We start from the raw sequence: 19,817 nt of genomic DNA on the forward strand, positions 1-19,817 counted from the left end.
ACACAGTGAAGCTTATACACACACACAAACACTCACACACACAACAACACATACACTTACACAATCACCATATTTGCTGCTGTTACTATTTATTATATTTATCCTGTTGCTCAGTAACATAATTAAGCTCAAAAAATTATATTGTGTTATTTTGAAATACATTTTCTTAATATCATAATGTTTCTTAAGACCTGCCTAAACAAACAAATGTATTTATTTATGTTGGTGCATACTAAATGGATTTATGTGACTGTTAAAATGTAGATGCCCCAAGGGCACTGCATTGGCAGTATCACGTTTCAGGGAAGACCCAGACGCAGACAGTGTCGAAGTAACAAAAGTGTATTACTAGAACAGGGGGCAGGCAAAACAATGGGTCAAGGGCAGGCAGAGGTCAGTAATCCAGATCAGAGTCCAAAAGGTACAGAACAGCAGGCATGCTCAGAGCAGGCAGAATGGTCAAAACCGGGAAAACAGGAACTAGAAATAGACAGGAGCAAGGGGAAAACCGCTGTAGGTTTGACGGACAAAACAAACTGGCAACAGACCAACAGAGAACACAGGTATAAATACACTGGGGATAATGGGTAAGATGGGTGACACCTGGAGGGGGGTGGAGACAAGTACAAAGACAGGTTAAACAGATCACGGTGTGACAGGCAGCTAAAGTAGCACTGTAGACAGAAGGCAATAACACCAGACCTGTTCATCTATATGATTCTGCAGAATAGTGAGCTACTATCAGATGAGGGGATGCTTTTGCAGGAGAAAGAGAGGAGGGGAGGGAGAGAGAGAGAGAGTGAGAACAGGTAGAGAGGGTGAAGGAGAAATGTAGCAGCACAATGAGAGGGTTCAACGTTCGAAAGACCTTAAAACACATCCTTGATACAAGGCAAAGTCATTTGATTCACTGAATACAAATGTAATTTTCATGTGAGGGACTTAATTTCCTCCTCTCTAAGGAAGAAACTTGTATGCAAATTTGGTTCAGCATAATTCCTTATTCTGCAGTAATGGTAAGACATTTTGGTAGAGGGTGAGAAAGTTAGGGAGGGAGAATGAAGAAGAATGCAAGAGAAAGAAGAGAAAGAAGAGAATGGGAGAGAGAGAGAGAGAGAGAGAGAGAGAGAGAGAGAGAGAGAGAGAGAGAGAGAGAGAGGGAGTCAACGATGTCAGTGATGCTGGTGAGATGGCTGTCGCACTACCCTCCAGGGGTCCATACAACAGGGCAGTATGAGATAATGAAAGAAACAAAAAAACTCCCTCTATTGAATTGAATTCCCACATCTTACCTCTCTCCCCTTCCTCTCGCCTTCTCTCCATTCCCTCCTGCAATAGTTAATTTGCTCTGAAATGATCAATGAATTAAGACAGAAAGATCTCCCTATCTGTGTGTGCATGTGCATGTGTGTGTTTGTGTGTACTGTATTTGTGTGCTGCATGTGATGAACAGAGCCAGGGACAGAGAGATGTTAAAGGATATGTTTTGCCTGCATCAGCAGCATTGCAGGGGGAGGAGAGAGAGGGAGAAGAGAGAGGGGGAGGGGTGGTTTGGAAAGTGAGAGCAGAGGGTTCGCTCGACAAACGACCGTAGCAATACCAGTGAACAGGTGCAACCTCCGTCAGTTCCCCTCTCTGCATGCTACACAAACACACATACTGACTGACGCCTGCACATGTTTAGATATACACACACTTTGACCATGACACAGGAGTAGCTTCTCTCTCTGCTGTCCATATGGTGCCCCTCTAGTGTACATGAGAGAGAGATGGAGAGAAGAGACAAAGAGAGAGTGACCAAGGGAAGGAGAGAAAGAGAGAGCGGGAGAGAAAGCTTGAGCTTGTAGCAGGCTTGCTGGTGTTATTACTGCAGCTCAGAGTGTGATATAGAATGGTCTGTTATTGCACACATAAGCACCACGCTCGCACACACACACACACACACACACACACACACACACACACACACACACACACACACACACACACACACACACACACACACACACACACACACACACACACACACACACACACACACACACACACACACACACATTGCGCCAGACAGCCTGTATGTGTACCAATGGAGGGAGGGGGAGCAATGAGATAGAGAGGGAGGGAGGGAGGGAGCAGCACAGTGAGCAAGTGAGAGAGAGGCAGTTTTTTTACGTGTGTTTTTTATGTTTTTGTGTGACTGCGCTGCACTGCTGAAGAGGAGGAGGCAGAGTGTGAACACGCTCTCTCAGACGCTGCAGGGCCATACGAAGGAACACACACCGGCACCATCAGCGTCAGGGTCTGCCCGCGGCAGGCAGGACCTCCAGCACTGCAGCCTCCCAGCTCCCCAGCCCCAACCCAGGACCTCCAGCACTGCAACCCCCAAGCCCCAGCCCCAACCCAGGACCTCGCCAGGCCTCTACCACCTTCATCTCCACAAGACAGTCGTCTCAACCAGGCTGAAATATGGCACAAGCCGCCAAACATCTCGTGAAGAACAAGGAATTAAAAATCCAGCTCGAGGCGGAGCGCCTGCAGAAGGAGGAGGAGAAGGCCAAGAAGAGGAACCGATCGCGGGATAAAAAGCGCAAGGTAAGGGGTCCATTCACAGGGGGTCGGAGGGGGTGGGAAGGGGGAGAGATGGAGAGGGGGGCAGGAGGGAGAGAGACACCCCCCTTCTTTCTCTCTCATGCTAAGCTCTGATCAGGGGTGCTGGGGCACACATGGACATATACTGATGCATTTCTACAGTGTGTGCACAGTGGCACTGGCAGACATGTACTGTGCATACAGACATGAGGAAACTGTAAACACACTGCATGCTCTCCTACTCCTCTTCCTGCTTTACTGACTGTCCTGTGGCAGAACTGTCCTATGGGTCTGTGTGGTACTCTACCTCTTTCTCTCTCTTCTTTTATCTCTCTGTCGCTCTCCATTTATTTCTCTGTCGCTCTGTCTTTCTTTCTTTCTCTTTTTCTTTTTTCTCTTTCTCTCTCTCTCTCTCTCTCTCTCTCTCTCTCTCTCTCTCTCTCTCTCTCTTTGTCTTCATACTGCAGCGTATTGTGTCAATGAGCAAGATTTCACTGCCGATCCACTCAGTGGTAACTTCAAAATTACAGGATTGAGAGAGGACATGTTTTTGTGTCCCTCTCTCTCCTCATCCTCTTCTTTCTACCTCTCCTTTAAGAACCTTTGTTCTGCTGACTAAGGAGTAATACATACCTGCAGGCTTTTCTCATACTGGAACCTTGTGCACAGCGCTGCCAGAGCTGGTGGCTGTTGTCGCACTAGTGGCACTCGCCTCAAACATTACATCTCTGCTTCATCAATTACTGGCTGCATCAGCGGTATATTTCATGATGACTGGGACAGCAGGAAATGCCGACTTAGCTCTTTTACATCACATTTCACTTAGTTTCATGAATGAAAATGAGCAGTTATCAAAGCCATTGATGAGCATCGTTTAGCATATTGATAAGACATATATTTTGGTCTGTCTGTCTGTTCCAGTCTGTCTGTCTGTCAATATTTATATATAGTATATATCAGGTTAGTGGGAGGAGCTATATGATTATGGGCTCATTGTGAAGACTGAAATGGAATTAATGGAATGGTATCAAACATATGAAAACCACGTTTGACTCTTTTCCATTGAATCCATTTCAGCCATTACAATGAGCCCGTCCTCCTGTAGCTCCTCCCACCAGCCTCCTCTGGTTGGGTGGCCAACTACAGCATGGAATCTGTGTTGTGGACACACAGCAGATCTCCTCTGTAGCCATGTATGGACAGCCGTCTCCAGTGAGATGAGGGTGTAATGGGCCTGGGTAGTAGATGATCAGTTACAACGACAGTTGTTCCATGATCTCTAGCAGGCAGTGGAGGTGGAGTTATGCTGCTATGCCGTTCAGACCCTGTAGCAAGGGATTGTGCAGCTGCACATGGGACTGCATTACAAAGTTTGAAAAGTTAGACAATGGTGCTGCAGTTGCTTAGCCTGGCTACCAAAACTCCTTGCTCCGATCAAACGCCACGCCTACAGATGTTTAGTTACTTCTCCGCAGCGAACATAGAGCAGTGGAGAATTCAGTTTGAGTCGTCAAGCAAGCGGTTGCTGCCTGATGATGTGCTTTTGGACTGTGGAAAGAAGCTCTAGAATGCCACCTTCTGGTAAAATAAAATATTGTCTTAATTTCAACTATTTTGTTGGTCTCTAGTCAAAGATAAAGTAATGATTTCGGTCTGTCCATCTGTGTGTGCTTGTGTTCAGGCATGTCCCACTTCACCTCAGCTCCACAGTCAGTGCATCTCTGTGGGGTAACAACATTGTGACAACAGACACAAACAACCAGTGCATCTCCATTCCACCCAGTGACCCACTGAATAAAAACATGCATAAAAATACAGCAGGATATCTAATCAAATAAATCTATTTATTACCAGAGCTGCTGGTATTTTTTATTTTGCATTAATGACATAGTCATTAACATATCAATCAAGAAATCAGAAATCATGTAATTAAGGTTTAACCAGGAGCACCTGCTACTTCGGTGTTGTTTGTATGTGTGTGTGTGTGTGTGTGTGTGTGTGTGTGTGTGTGTGTGTGTGTGTGTGTGTGTGTGTGTGTGTGTGTGTGTGTGTATTTGTTCCAGTCCTAATTTCATCGCAGGTCTTTGACAGGACACTCCCTCATCATTGTGAGCAGTCGGAATGAAAGCTTTACTTTTGTTTTGTAGTTGTTTTTCAGTGAAGGGGGGATTTGCAGGGGGTGGAGTAGGAAATGTCACAGCAATTTTATTAAGGGACACCTGATTAGAAATGAAGAAAGAGAAACAGGTGGAGAGAGGCTGGCTGGCCCATCTTAAGGAATATATTGGGCTAGAGTGAGAACACGGAGCGTCAGGCGGTATTTTGTGTGTGTGTGTTATTAATAGTGTTATGAAGGCTCGGATAACACAAGGCAAAAAAATACTCTCTCTTACTGGTCACAGAAAATGTGTGTTGAGGGCTTGCTTGAAGCTTTACTGCATATTCTTGTAGCAGCTGTAAAATTCTTGAAATTACAGTACTCATGAAATATTTCTAATGTATTCCACATGGATCATGAAGTAGACTTTATATCAGTTTTTTAACCACAGTTTTGTACCACAGACAGTAGTTGTCATTTCTATTTATCAAAATATCGGACCTATGAAAAGATTTGTTAATCAAAGACATATCAGTTTGGGCAGTGGACCATGGAAGTTCTGACCATGTTGTAGAGGAAGGGGAGTAGGTGTTAGAGGGTTAATGACCACCTGATGGGAATGGATGGAGGTGGTTGGTACAAGAGAAAATTTAATATTTTTTGATATGGGGAGAAGGAAGCTCAGAAAGAAAAACACCCTTTGACATCCTCTGGACGCCTCTGGCCACGCCCAACTGTGCTTTGAGATAGTAAGTCTCTTCCTCCTTACCCAGACCCAGACTCTCACCCCCTGTCCCCCCTCTACTGTCCCCGGTCCTTTAATCACTCTCACACCCCCTGCTCTGTAGCCAGGAAGTAGGACCTCAGAGTGGGCCACAGCTGCACTAACACAGTCTCTTCAACACCGCCAAGGGAGCCGTGCCCTTTACCTTTTCCACTGTAAAGCACTCGAGTGTTAATATGGAGAAACTGCTGTGTGTGATGCAGTTGTTCAGAACCAGTGTGATGCCTTTGTTTGTTAAAGGAACTACCTGTCTGCTTTCAGCCAGAACATGCCTCTCTGCCTTGTTGACAGTAAAGTGTTAGAAAGTCTCTGAGGCCAACAACACAACCAGTCTGCTACCACCTCAGATAAGACATCTTATGGTAAAATAGCTAAAGCCATGTGATGCACTACCACTAGGTGTCAGTAGTACGCCACTATCTATATCAATATCAGCTCTGCTTTTATCCCTGTGTCATGTACTAGGACCACTTCTAGAATCAGAGCTCAAATATGTCACTAGATTATCCTCTCTGTTGTCATTCCCAGCTGGTGTGACCCGGCCGATGCCCATCACTGACCCCATGGTTATCATAACCCCCATAAGGCCTGCCCACGCCGACCACCGGTCAGCACACACTTTATTTTATTTGTATTTTCATTTCACCTTTATTTAACCAGGTAGGTCAGTTGAGAACAAGTTCTCATTTACAACTGCGACCTGGTCAAGATAAAGCAAAGCAGTGAGACCAAAACAACAACACAGAGTTACACATAAAGAAACGTACAGTCAATAACACAATAGAACACACAGACACACGCACAAACACACAAACACACACACACTGCAGTTTTAGTGACTGATCGTCCCTTCAAAGTCTCAGGGCCATGTGATAGTGTGTGTGCCTGCCCTTGGTTTGTTATCCACCATATCGCATTCCCAAGTTTCACATCCGATTTGTCACATGCACAAGTACAGTGAAATGCTTAACTTGGAAGCCCTACCCAACAGTGCATAATTTAATATCAAAATAGTATAAAAACAAACAAAAACACGAGAAATAAGAAAAAAGAGAGGAAGCTATATACAGGGTCAGTGCCAGTACCAAATGTACCATGTGCAACGATACTGGAGTATTTGTGGTAGATATATACATGTAGGCAGGGATTAGGAGAAAGTGAATGGTAGCAGCATGAATAATAATAATAATAATAGTAGGGCAGCAGCAGAAGTGGACGGGAGGGGTGTGCGTGGTGGTGAGTGTGTCAGTGTGAGTGTGGAAGAGGGTGAGTGTGCCAGAGGGACAGTATAGACATAATTGGTGGATATATATGTAAACAGGGCTGAAAAGAGACTGGTAGCAGGAATATATAAATACTTATAGTAATATACTAATGGTAATATATACATGTAAACAGGAGTAATAGTGACCAATAGCAGGATTAATAGATAGATACTAATGGTAATGGAAGTTAATAATCAATGGACAGCAGCTTAGTGGTAGTAATACATTTAATCAGTAATCATTTTAGCAGCAGCGTAAATTGTGAGGGGGAACAGTACTTGTTAGCCATTTAAACATTTTATGTCCAGGATATAGAAGCTGTTTAGGAATATTTTGGTCTGAGCATTGATGCACCGGTACCGTCTACTGGATGGGAGAATGGAGAACAGTCCATGTCTCGGGAGGCTGGTGTCATTGGCAATTTTTGGGCCTTTCTCAGACACCGCCTGGCATGTACGTCCTGGATGGCTGGGAGCTCTCCCCCAGTGATGCGCTGGGCCGTCCGCATCACAATCTGTAGGGCCTTCCAGTCAACGGCGGTGCAGTTTCCATACCAAACGTTTCCATATCAGGATGCCCTCGATGGTGCAGGATCTGAGGGGTCATGCCAAATCGTTTCAGGCTCCTGAGGATGGTGTGAGAAGACCATGTTAAGTCCCCGGTAATGTGGACACCCAGGATCTTGAAGCTCTTGACCCTCCCTCCTGTGGCACTGTCGATTTGGATGGGGGTGTGCACTCCCCCTGTTTCCTGTACTCCACGATCAACTCATTGGTCTTGCTGACATTGAGGAAGAGGTTTTTGTAATAGCACCACACTTCCAGGTCCCTGTATGCTGTTTCATCGCCGTTGGTGATCAGGCCTACCACCGTCTTCTCTTCAGGAAACTTCATGATATATTAGAGTCGTGCGTGTCCACACATTCGTGGATGAACAGGGAGTACAGCCCTGGGGGGGGGGGGGGGGGGGGCATTGTGATGAGGGTCAGCTTGGTGTATGTGTTGTGTTCTACTCTTACCAGCTGGGATCGGCCTGTCAAGAAGTCCAGGATCCAGTTGCAAAGAGAGGTGTTCGGTCCCAGGGTCCCGAGCTTGGTGACGAGTCCCTTCGTTCTTGATTATGGTTGTCAGGACCAGGCTGCCCAAGGCTCTGAGCCTGAGAACTAGGGCTTTATGCTTCGCCATGAAACAGACAAATGTCACAGATGCTTTTAAAAAAGGAACTGAATGTCTAGTTTACTAATTTTCAAGAAATTGAACAAAAAAAGTTGCTGGCTGTTCTCGTATTTTGATCTATAAATCTATGACGCAGGTTTGTCACTGTTGATGCAAACGGAGGGGTGCCAGAGTCAGACGTTGCTGCAGATAATACTAATAGACCACTGTCCTGCCGTGTTGGCTCAGATGTTATAATATTGTACTACCTTTACAGTGTTTGATTACTAGTACTTTGTGTGTTTGTTTGCATATAGGAGGCGTTGTGTATGTATTTTGCTGTCTTGGTTGAGCGGTGGTCTTTACTGAAGCTGTGCTCTGGGTTTGCTCTGTGGTGCAGTGCAGTGCTGAACCTCCAGCTATATAACATACACCATCTGATAACACTTCCAGTATTGTCCACAGGGGGCGCCATTGGTCAGGGAGTAGCAGTCAAACAGCAGGTTGAAACACCTCTGCCACTGCAACATTCCTTGTCTCTGCTCTCTCAATGACGCTTTCACACACAGAGTCAGATTAAGATAGCCGATTCATTGAAAAGTCACATCTGCTTGATCAGAAGTAGGCATACAGGTTTAAAGTGATAACACAAATGGAGGTAGTGCATCATAAACCAGTCACTCATTTATTCCTGTCTGTCCGGTACGCCGTGTCTCATCAATGCTTACACTCGTCACTAGCTGTGGCCAGTAACTCTGCACAACTCATACAGTTAGTACCTGACTGTAATGGGAGATAAGGGAAATGCAGTGAACAACTATATTTCTCTCATTATAAGGAACTGCAGGATTGTACAAGTCAAACATTTTTGACACACCTACTCATTCAAGAGTTTTTTAATCTTTAAAATTAATCTGTGGCAATATAGCCATTTTGACTATAGATATTCTGCTGGTTAAAGCAACTGGTATATTAGTCCATCTAGTGAGGTCGGATTGAATTGATCTGAGTATTCTGTTAAGGTTTCTGCCAATTGTTTTATATAAGAAAGGAAATATATCCATTCCCAAATATTTCAAATGGGAAACAATTAGGATTCCATAAGGAGAGATGGAGTCCTCCATCGGGTAGATTTGATTAGATGTATTTTATATCTTGAGATGAAGCTGAATTTGTCTATGATCTTTAAAGCGTTTGGGAGAGATTGAGATACATTGTCAAGATAAAGATATCGTCAGCATGTAATGAAATGACGTGATCCGTATAATTGAGAAATACTGGTGTAATTTCTTTCGATTGTTGAATTGCCTGGGCCAGGGGCTGGGGCTGGCTCCATGGACAAAATAAATTGTAGAAGTGAGATGGGATCACCTTGCCTGCTACCTCTAGTTATTCTGAATGGAACAGAGCAGGCATTGCCTGTTATTACTATGGCTGAGGGATTGGCATTTAGTATTTTAATCATATTAATGAAATTGGAGCCAAGTCCCATTTGTTCCAAAACCGACCAAAGATATGATCATTCTAGTCTATCAAAAGCGTATAAAAGAAATATAATTTTTGAATATAGTTTAATATATGTGTTTCTTAAAGATAGGAGGCGACAGTGAGAACACTGGGTGGCGTCCTTACCTTTTAAATAAAAGTGAAATTAGTGCTGTATTTACATCCCTTACAAATAAACCTTGGTGAATGGCTGTGCTAATCATTTCAAGTAACAGTGGGCCTAATTGGTTCCAAATTTGAAATACCATCCCAACTGGGTGATTTGTCTTTATTCATGTTGTCCAATGCCCTTTTGAATTAATGGAGAGGGATTTGGGCTCCCAGCAAGCCAGTTTCCTCAGCTGAGAGAAGAGGAGTTTTTATATCTTTTAAAAATAACTTAATCTGTATATGTTTCTAGAATTCTTTATAGAAACAGGATAATCCTTGGTTGTTTAATTTGGGTTATGATTGTAATTCACCTGAGTCAGATTCAATTGTTGCAATATAATTGATCATTACTGTGAAGCTTGTTAGCCAGAAGACGACTGGGTCGATTACCATGGAAGTACTGGTTGAGTCTAACTCGATGGATGGCAAATTCTGCTCTCTGTCTTATCAATAGATTTAGTTATGTCTTGACTTTGGAGAGAGTAGTCACTCCTTGGTCTTAAAAAGGTGTTTGTTGAGAATGCTCTAACGCTGTCATCATCATTACGCGCATCAGCGCTCATTGAACTCACCTGGACTCCTTCACCTTTTTGATTGCCCCATCTATATCTGTCTGTTCCTCCCTTGGTTCCCTGTGTCAGCGTTATTGTTGTTTTGTTTTCCCCTGTCCAGACGCTGTCTATATTCTGTTCCTGTCCTTTGCTGCTTCTCGTTTCCAGCGTCTGTCCTTACAAATGCAGCATTTCCAAAACTCGGTCCTGGGGACCCCAAGGTTTTGGTTTTTGCCCTAGCACTACACAGCTGATTCAAATAATGAACTCATCATAAAGGTTTGATTATTTGAATCGGCTGTGTAGTACTGGGGCAAAAACTAAAACATGCACCCCTTGGGGTCCCCAGGACAGAGTTTGGGAAATGCTGCTCTAACATCATTTAGGGTTATGAGTTTGCCAGGCATCAATGAGATTGTAATCAGTGACTATATGTTGGAGAGCCTTGGTTGCCTGTGGATTATAGTTGGTCTTATTAGATTTGTCCCGCATGTCCTGAATGGCATTCATGTCTGTCCCAATAACCAGTTGGAATTCAGTTAATTCTAACAATATGCTCTTCAGAGAATCAAAAAACAAAGTATAATATGAATTTGGAGCATACACATTAATGATGGCAAGTTTTTTTCTCCATTATTGATACATTTAAGGAAAGTGATGCTGCCTTCTTGGTCTTAACCTTTACCAAGGATGGTGATTTATTATGAGTTGCTTATGTATCATTATGATTACACCCTTAGTTTTGTTTGGGGCTGATGAAAAAGCAGCTAGTTGGAATGGCAGGATTATGATACTTTGAGCCACTGGACATAACCGAAACAAAAGTCTCTTTTCAATGCAATTCAGAGAGTCAGTATTTTATGGACAATGGTACAGTATCCAGTAAAATACAGTAGGGCTAGAGGATAACATGCACCATGTACTGTGTACTGTGTTGTAGGTTGATGGACCTCTGCCAGAACAACCATTACACTCTAGAGACACTTTCTATAGAAATGTGAGGTGGACTCTACATGAGCAGCATAACAAAACCCACTTCATAGTGATCTGTAGGCTATCTCTGTAGGAGATAAAAGACAGTTAAATGTACTGCTATATGAAGAGGTGTTTTTTGTGTTGTCTGCCATTGGGCAGGTTTATTCTGACTTAATAAAGTGTTTCCTCCAGAAATACTCTCCAGACCCCAATGGTCATGTGATCATCTTTGCTGAAGAGCATGACTAATTTAGATCAGTTTATGAGAATATTCCCCCAAGGCACGTTCTATCTCTCTCTCTATCGCTCTTCACCTGTAGAGTGAATATGAATTGGTGTAAAAAATGGCACTTCATTTCCATCCCCATCAGTAAAGTGTGGACTCACACTCTCTATCAACGCACTAAGGTCATTGTGAGGTAGGTTGTCGTGGTGGATGTTGCAGTGAATGTTGCAGTGAGGAGGCAGATAATGATGGTACATTTTCCTGCCAAAGGGGAGAATTAAAAATAGGTGTCAAAAGTACTTTGAATATTTACAAAATAATAAACCGCAGGTGGAACATAATAAACTGGACAGAGATCATTAAGTCAGAGAACTGGCCCAACTGCTGCCTCAAAAACGCCTAATAGCAATTAGCATAAGCAGCACCAGGGGCACATTCAGCAGGACGCACATTTTTGGAACGTTCAGATAGAAACATGTCATGTAGAATAAGGAATCATGTTGGCTCTATTCATGGCATTTCTATCTGCAATGCACAACAATGTTTGGCAACTGAACTTGGCCCGGTATAGACCAACATTCCCCTGTATGGGCACAGGAAATAAACGGTTTAAACACATTTACCCACAATGTATTTCACCATGGAACATTCCATTATATCACAGATTATCCATTATATTGACCAGATACTCCATTGGCTTCTCTAACGATGAAAATAAGTGTCTTCAAAAACGGAAGGCTGTCAGGAATAGGCAAGATCAGGTGCAACCATTCTAGCCATTGAGAGGGCAGATGTGCGTGACAACAGCTGATAGCAAGTGTTTTTATCAAAGTTGCCAGGATGTCACATGTCCTGCTCATATCAGTACACTTGTAACAACCTAAGCATTGTGAAACTTCTATTCTATCAAAAAAGACACATAGCAAATAAGCCATGGCCTGGGGGATAGGTTTATGGCAGTCATAAATACCTCTTCCCCCCTTTTTCCTCTCTCTACCCTACTGATGTTACATTTGCAAAACCCTTGGTTAACATAGAGATTCTGGGAACATCAGTCTAATCCGAAGAATTGAACATATGGGGTGGTACTTAATAATGAATATGATGTCAGTTCGGTTGTCATCTGAGACATTCTCATCAATGATAAGATGACAAAGTTATCGGATTCACATGGAATTGTTGTTCAATTTAAATGTTTGAAAATTAGAAATGTTTATTTTCATAAGATAGGGCTGCTCAATCTGTGGCCCGCCCTGTGAAGGGACATGGGCTATAAAACTTTGCAAACACGCCCTCCTCTCCCTTCCTATATAAGCCCTTGACGACAACATAACTTCCTGTTTCGATGATGTGAGGACGACGGTCCTATGTCAGAATGGTTCAGATAATAACTACAGAACGAAGCCAACATCAGCGTGAGCTTTGGTTGAGAATGGTATGAACTTTGAACTCTTATTCACTACAGAAGTGATACCTCCTAGCCGTTGAGTTAGCAACAGCTGCTGCAAACGAGGGTTAGGAAGGAACAGACAGAGTATCCCGTCTATCACACAACGACGTTACTACAACTTATCCAATTGACCACCAGAGACATTCTTCAAAGAACAGAGGACTCGGTTTGGCAACACGGTCTTCCATCTACCACCAACCTACTGAAACGCAGCTCAGAGTAAATATTTATTGCATTATCCTTTTCCAAATTGGTGGTAATTTAGAATGCATAAGATACTGTATTTACGATAGCCCAGCTTCTTCCCTTTGTTCCTCAGTCTTCCCGCTCTTTCACTCAAACCCAGCCCTTTTCTTTTGTGTAACCAGCTGTCATATCTGTTCTGCCCGCTAGGGACTTTTTCCTTTATGAAGTCATTTGTAATCAAGTTAGGATTAATTGTGTGTATGTGTAATTCTGTATGATTAGTTAGGTATTTAGTAAATAAATAATTAAACCCAATTTTGTATTGCTGATTCAACTTCATGCAGATAAAATAATTTACAACCTTCAGATGAGACTGAAATAAGATGACGATTGATATTGACTGCTATTGATGTAAAATAAGACTAGGTCATATTAACAGCTCTATAAATATTATTTTGTGGTGCCCGACTCTAGTTAATTACATTTACATGATTAGCTCAATCAGGTGAAATTAATTACAGAGAAATTATTTTATAGAATAGTATGTCATATCAATTAATCCGGCATAGCCAAAGACACGACAAGGTTCTGTTAACCAAATTCGACTCTCTCTCATTGACCTCCAAACCATATCATTGACCTACAGACCTCCATACCACCCCTCGCTTGGTGATTGAAAAAAAAAGAAAAACTCCATCTGCTGGAGAAGACAGATTTTGGGCCCAGTTATCCCTCTCACTTCACCTCTTCCTCTCTATATGCATTTCAATGTTCACCAATTATCCCCCTCTCTCCCTGACAATCAAGGTTGGCATGACCCACAGTTTAAACATTGCGCTCTCAAACACACTCTCGTTTGCCTGTAAAACTCTGGTCAGGAAACATGATAGGACAATAACAGGTATGCAATCACATTTCAATTAACCATACAGGTTTGATTCTTAAACATAATCACTTTGTAGTAACTTTTAAATAACACATGCACATAGATGCATGAAGGGAATGAGTAATATATTAGTGGAGTTAACTCACATACATTTATTTGTCCTTCCTCATGATTGACAATTAAAATAACGCAAAAAACCTATATAGCTTGACCAGCTTCATCCATAACACCCCTATGTACTCAAACCCTATGTACTCAAACCCTTTGTACTCAAAACCTTTGTACTCAAACCCTTTGTACTCAAACCATATGTACTCAAACCCTTTGTATTCAAACCCTTTGTACTCAAGCCCTTTGTACTCAAACCCTTTGGGTGCACCAAAGCTGTATTATTTCAGAATCGTGTTAACTTGTGACTTAGTGACAATATGTGTCATGATATGGACAACCACCCTACTGGGCTTGACTGGCTGTGATGTTGGTTGTGTTCTCTCTTTCTTTCTTTGGGGCAGGACTGTCTGTGTATGTGTGAGGGCCTGTCACCTTAGGGCTTGTGTTTTAAGAGGGGCAGTGGAGCGGGTAATGTGCTGGCTGTGCTGGCCTTCACGGTGAAGGAGGGTAGCAAGGTGTTTCTTTCTCCCCACAGGGCCATACAACCTCTCTGCTGCGGCCCCAGCCTCAGCCCTGTCCCCCTCAGCCCCAGCCTCAGCCCTGTCCCCCTCAGCCCCAGCCTCAGCCCCAGCCTCAGCCCTGTCCCCCTCAGCCCCAGCCTCAGCCCTGTCCCCCTCAGCCCCAGCCTCAGCCCCAGCCTCAGCCCTGTCCCCCTCAGCCCCAGCCTCAGCCCTGTCCCCCTCAGCCCCAGCCTCAGCCTCAGCCCCAGCCTCAGCCCTGTCCCCCTCAGCCCCAGCCTCAGCCCTGTCCCCCTCAGGCCCGGCCTCAGCCCTGTATCTCTCAGCCCCGGACTCAGCCCTGTCCCCCTCAGCCCCGGCCTCAGCCCTGTCCACCTCACATGTTTATAGGGGATGTTAACCCTGCCAGAGGACCACTTAATGTACCCCTAAGTCCCAGCTTCAGTCCTGTCCCCTCAGCCCCAGACTCAGCCAAAGACTCAACCTCAGGTAGGACCATCTAACCACAGGTACAAACCACAGAGACAATGCTCGGTGTAATTGTGGTAGCTCAACTTCGATTATACTGAAAAATAATATGACGTTGTGTTATGTATGTGTCAGGATGTAATGTGTTGGTAAGGCCTTTCAGATGGTCATTGGTCAGGGTACATTGATGTGGTCCTCTGGCAGGATTAACATCCCCTCAGAGAAAACACAGCACACAACTTACACAAGCCTGCTTTACTGGGCCTAGGAAAATACCTCATCACGGGAGTAATATAACACTATTTTGGAGTCTTTTGCCTCCATGTTTTCCGAACCTGTAATCGCTTGTGTGACAGCGAGTGTGTGTGTCTGCCTGGTAGTGTGTGAATGAGAGTGATGTGTATACACTAGTAGCACTGCAGACAGAAGGCAATAACACCTGGCCTGTTCATCTGTATGCTGCTGCAGAATAGTGAGCTGCTATCAGATGAGGGGATGTCTTTGCAGGAGAAAGAGAGGAGGGAGGTACACTGTTAGAAAAAGGGGTTCCAAAAGGGTTCTTCGCCTGTCCCTGGAGGCTATCCCTATTTGGTTCCAGGTAGAACCCTTGTTGGTTATAGGTAGAACCCTGTTGGCCATGATTACAGACACCTGTGTCTTTTGACACTATATAAACGAGTCATCCCGCAGTGTTTGTGATTATACCCTGATGAAGACAGCTTGGCTGTCGAAACGTTGGTATTACATTTTTGCATCTGAGCTCCGAGAGTGTGCGGCTCTCTTTTATTTTCAAGAACCCTGTTGGGTTCCATATACTGTAGAACTCTCTGTGGAAAGGGTTGTACATGGAACCCAAAAGGGGTTTTCAAAGGGTTCTTCTATGGGGACAGCCAATGAACCATTTTAGGTTCTAGGTAGAACCTTTTTTTCTAAGAGAGAGGGAGAGAAAGATAACAGGTAGAGCATTAAGGAGGAATGTAGTAGCACAATGAGAAGGTTCAATGTTTGAAAGACCTTAATTATATCCTTGACACAATTTGGATCCCTCCAAATAAATACATGATCTCACTCCAATACATTTTATAGAAAGACAGCAAAAATAGATAAGATCTAGCTGCCATGGAAAGGGAAACACCTGTCTATTTGTGGAGAAATCACCCTGATTAACTATTTAGTCATATCCCAGTTTACCTATTTGCTTATGGTCTTGCCTACACCTAGCGATCATTTGATTTGGAATGGCAAGCCAGACAAAATGAAACGGGCCTATTTATAGAATTAATATGAATTCAGAGGGCAGAAATGATTGAATATTAAAGCATTAGACCTCTCGCTAAAGCCTTCAGTTATACAAAAGTTATACTTAAATCCGAACTTGTTCTCTAGCAAATGAATAAGAACGTCTCACCCCATGTTCAAGAATGGCATTTTTCCCTTTATTCAGATTACAACCACACACTTCACTTATTTGAAAAGGAAATCATCTCCCAAATATTGCTATTTTTAAAACAAACCAATTTCAGTTGAATCCACCAGAAAAGAAACTGAACAAAAAATACAACAGATATTATGGTTAAACAAAAATATACTAATAGACATAAACCATTATAATGTATTTTTTAAATGGTATAATCTTTGTAAATTATATCATAAATCGACTCGTGGAGTTATGTCACACATGCAGCTAACAAAAATATATGGAAATGTCTGCTCTACCCAAAATGACATCCAACTAATTGCAGCATTGTCACAAAAATGGATGAGGAAAGTGGAAGAGGGAAAAAGTAGGGAACTTGTCTGTCAGCCCAGCATTAAAGACCATAATTGGTTAAAGAAAATTGTGATAAATATAAAAGTATACCAGTTTCATTTCCAAAGAATTGACAGCTGTGCCATATAGATTGCAAAATAGTTGGGAAGAGATTTTCGACGTACCGATTACATGGCACATGGTTTATGAACTGATATGCAAAACTACTCCAGATTCAAAACTTAAAATACATTTTCTATTTCAATTATTATACTAAATTCTTCCACCAATATAATGTTAAATATATGGGGTCACAACCTTCCCAGCTCTGCAGATTGTATGCGAAGAGAGAGAATCATTAGATCATTTGTTTTGGTACAGTCCATACAGAGCTTGTTTTTGGTCACAGGTCCAGGAATGGCTCAAGATCTGCAACATTTACCTGGAGCTAACTCTGAAGATAGCACTACTGGGTGATCTGAAAAGTCATAGTCAATCGATCAATAATATAAGAATAGTTTTAGAAAAAAAATGTATTTTTGATTTACAATCTGTAGAAATGATGAGAATAGAAAGGTTCAGAACTTTTGTGAAACATCACAGTACAAATTCAATATGGATGGTGTTAAGAGATAGATGGGAGGGGTTGAATGGAGCTGAAGGTTGGGAATAATGACAACTAATAACAACAAGATAACTACTGTGTCTGTAAAAAGTATATAGGTTCAGAACGTTTGTGAAATAAATAGATGGGAGAGGTTGAGGTTAAAGGAAGGACAGGAGTAAAGACAAACAAAATATACCTATTGTAAAATAGACTGTGCCCGTAAAATGTATATAGTATGTATAAGCTGTAAATAGAAGCCTAAGCGTTGTTGTTCACTAGTTTACTCCTATTAAGGGAGGGGTGGTAGGGTTAGAAGGTAATAAAGGAAAATATATTACAAAAAAGATGTACATATGTATGTATATGTATTTATATGTATGTGTGTACAGTACCAGTCAACATTTTGGACACGCCTACTCATTCCAGGGTTTTTCTTTATTTTTTACTATTTTCTACATTGTAGAAAATACTCACATGACAAACGATGTTTATAATCAATCCTCAGGTTGTTTTTCGCATAAATAATCGATAATTCAATAATATAATAACATATAAATATATTTTCACAGCTAGTGGAAGCCATAGGGAACGGAATCTGGGTCCTATCCCTTTAAATGGTGGATAGGCTTTCAATGGAAATCCACCCATTTCAAAATAATAGCACTTCCTGGATGGATTTTCCTCAGATTTTCGCCTGCCATTTCAGTTATGTTATACTCACAGACATTATATGCATATCCTAGCTTCTGGGCCTGAGTAGCAGGCAGTTTACTTTGGGCACGCTTTTCATCCAAAATTCCGAATGCTGCCCCCTATCCCAAAAAAGTTAATGCATTTGAGCCAATCAGGTGTGTTGTGTCAAGGTAGGGGTGGTATACAGAAGATAGTGCTATTTGGTAAAAGACCAAGTCGTTGATGTCTTCACTATTATTCTACAACGTAGATATTTATGCATATACAGTATCAGTCAAAAGTTTGGACACAACTACTCATTCAAGGGTTTTTCTTTATTTTTACTATTTTCTACATTGTAGGTCATTGTCCTGTTGTCCTGTTGTCATGTTGTCCTTTCATGTTGTCCTGTTGATAAACAAATTATACTCCTACTAAGCGCAAACCAGATGGGATGCCGTATAGCTGCAAAATGCTGTGGTAGCCATGCTGGTTAAGTGTGCCTTGAATTCTAAATAAATCACTGACAGTGTCATCAGAAAAGCACTCCCATACCATCACACCTCCTCCTCCATGCTTCACGGTGGGAACCACCAATTTGTTGTTAACTGACTTGCCTAGTTAAATAAAGGTAACAATAATAATAATAAATAAACCACAAGCGCAGAGATCATCCGTTCACCTACTCTGCGTCTCACAACGACTAGGCGGTTGCCCCTTCTTCTTAAAAATCTAAAATTTGGACCAAAGGGCAGATTTCCACCGGTCTAATGTCCATTACTCGTGTTTCTTGACCCAGCAAGTCTCTTCTTCTTATTGGTGTCCTTTAGTAGTGGTTTCTTTGCAGCAATTTGACCATGAAGGCCTGATTCATGCAGTCTCCTTGTTGAGATGTGTCTGTTACTTAAACTTTGTGAAGCATTTGTTTGGGCTGCAATCTGAGGTGCAGTTAACACTAATGTATTATTCCTCTGCAGCAGAGGTAAACATGGGTCTTCCTTTCTTGTGGCGGTCCTCATGAGAACCAGTTTCATCATAGTGCTTGATGGTTTTTGCGACTGCACTTGAAGACACTTTAAAATATTTTCCGGATTGACTGACCTTCATGCCTTAAAGTAATGATGGACTGTCGTTTCTCTTGGCTTATTTGAGCTGTTCTTGACATAATATGGATTTAGTCTTTTGTCAAATAGAGTTATCTTCTGTAAACCACCCATACCTCGTCACAACACAACTGATTGGCTCAAACGCGTTAAGAAGGAAAGAAATTCCATAAATTAACTTTTAACTGACTACCTCATGAAGCTGGTTGAGAGAATGCCAAGTATGCAAAACTGTCATCAATGGGGTTGTTACTATTAAGAATCTAAAATACATTAGGATTTGTTTAACTCTTTTTTGGTTACTACATGATTCCATATTTCATAGTTGTGATGTCTTCAATATTATTCTACAATGTAGAAAATAGTAAAAACAAAGAAAAACCCTTGAATGAGTAGGTGTGTCCAAACTTTTGACTGCTACTGTATATATACATTTGCAAAAAAAGATATGGTGGATTGGAAGTGATGCAGTCAATTCCATTGATGGAAGCTACACTCTATCTGCCATATTAAAGCAGATCTACTCCCTGCATGCCCATCTTTCCTGGTTGAGGGTTGACGAGAGATGAACTGCTTCACTTCCAGGTTTTATGAGAAATATTCCTGTGACGAAAATTCCAGATTGTCTGCGTAACCAAATAAGATTCAGCTCAGACATCCATACATACTCCACACATTTCTTCATAGTCCCCAAGTCCAAAACGAATTCACAGCAACGCACAGTTTTATACACAGCCATGTTATCATGGAACTCCCTTCCATCTCCAA

General features: G+C 42.3%; 1 protein-coding gene across 19 annotated transcripts in view; it reads left to right on the forward strand.

Annotated features, from left to right (window-relative positions):
* The first annotated feature begins 2,106 nt into the window (after positions 1–2,106).
* The window catches only part of LOC110536085 (ankyrin-1), a 176,507-nt gene continuing 158,796 nt past the window's right edge, over positions 2,107–19,817 (forward strand). For 16 of the 19 annotated variants that reach the window (XM_036935935.2, XM_036935938.2, XM_036935944.2 and 13 more), the window contains exon 1: positions 2,208–2,592. In XM_036935935.2, coding sequence (XP_036791830.2) covers positions 2,467–2,592 — 126 coding nt within the window. In that variant the 5' untranslated portion in view covers positions 2,208–2,466. Of the gene's footprint in view, positions 2,593–19,817 lie in introns of all 19 variants that reach the window. The other 3 variants (XM_036935941.2, XM_090190742.1, XM_090190743.1) reach the window with 2 other exon arrangements.

The sequence above is a fragment of the Oncorhynchus mykiss genome, chromosome 11, assembly GCF_057628025.1.
Source record: "Oncorhynchus mykiss isolate SJ-2025 chromosome 11, ASM5762802v1, whole genome shotgun sequence".
Taxonomy (NCBI): domain Eukaryota; kingdom Metazoa; phylum Chordata; class Actinopteri; order Salmoniformes; family Salmonidae; genus Oncorhynchus; species Oncorhynchus mykiss.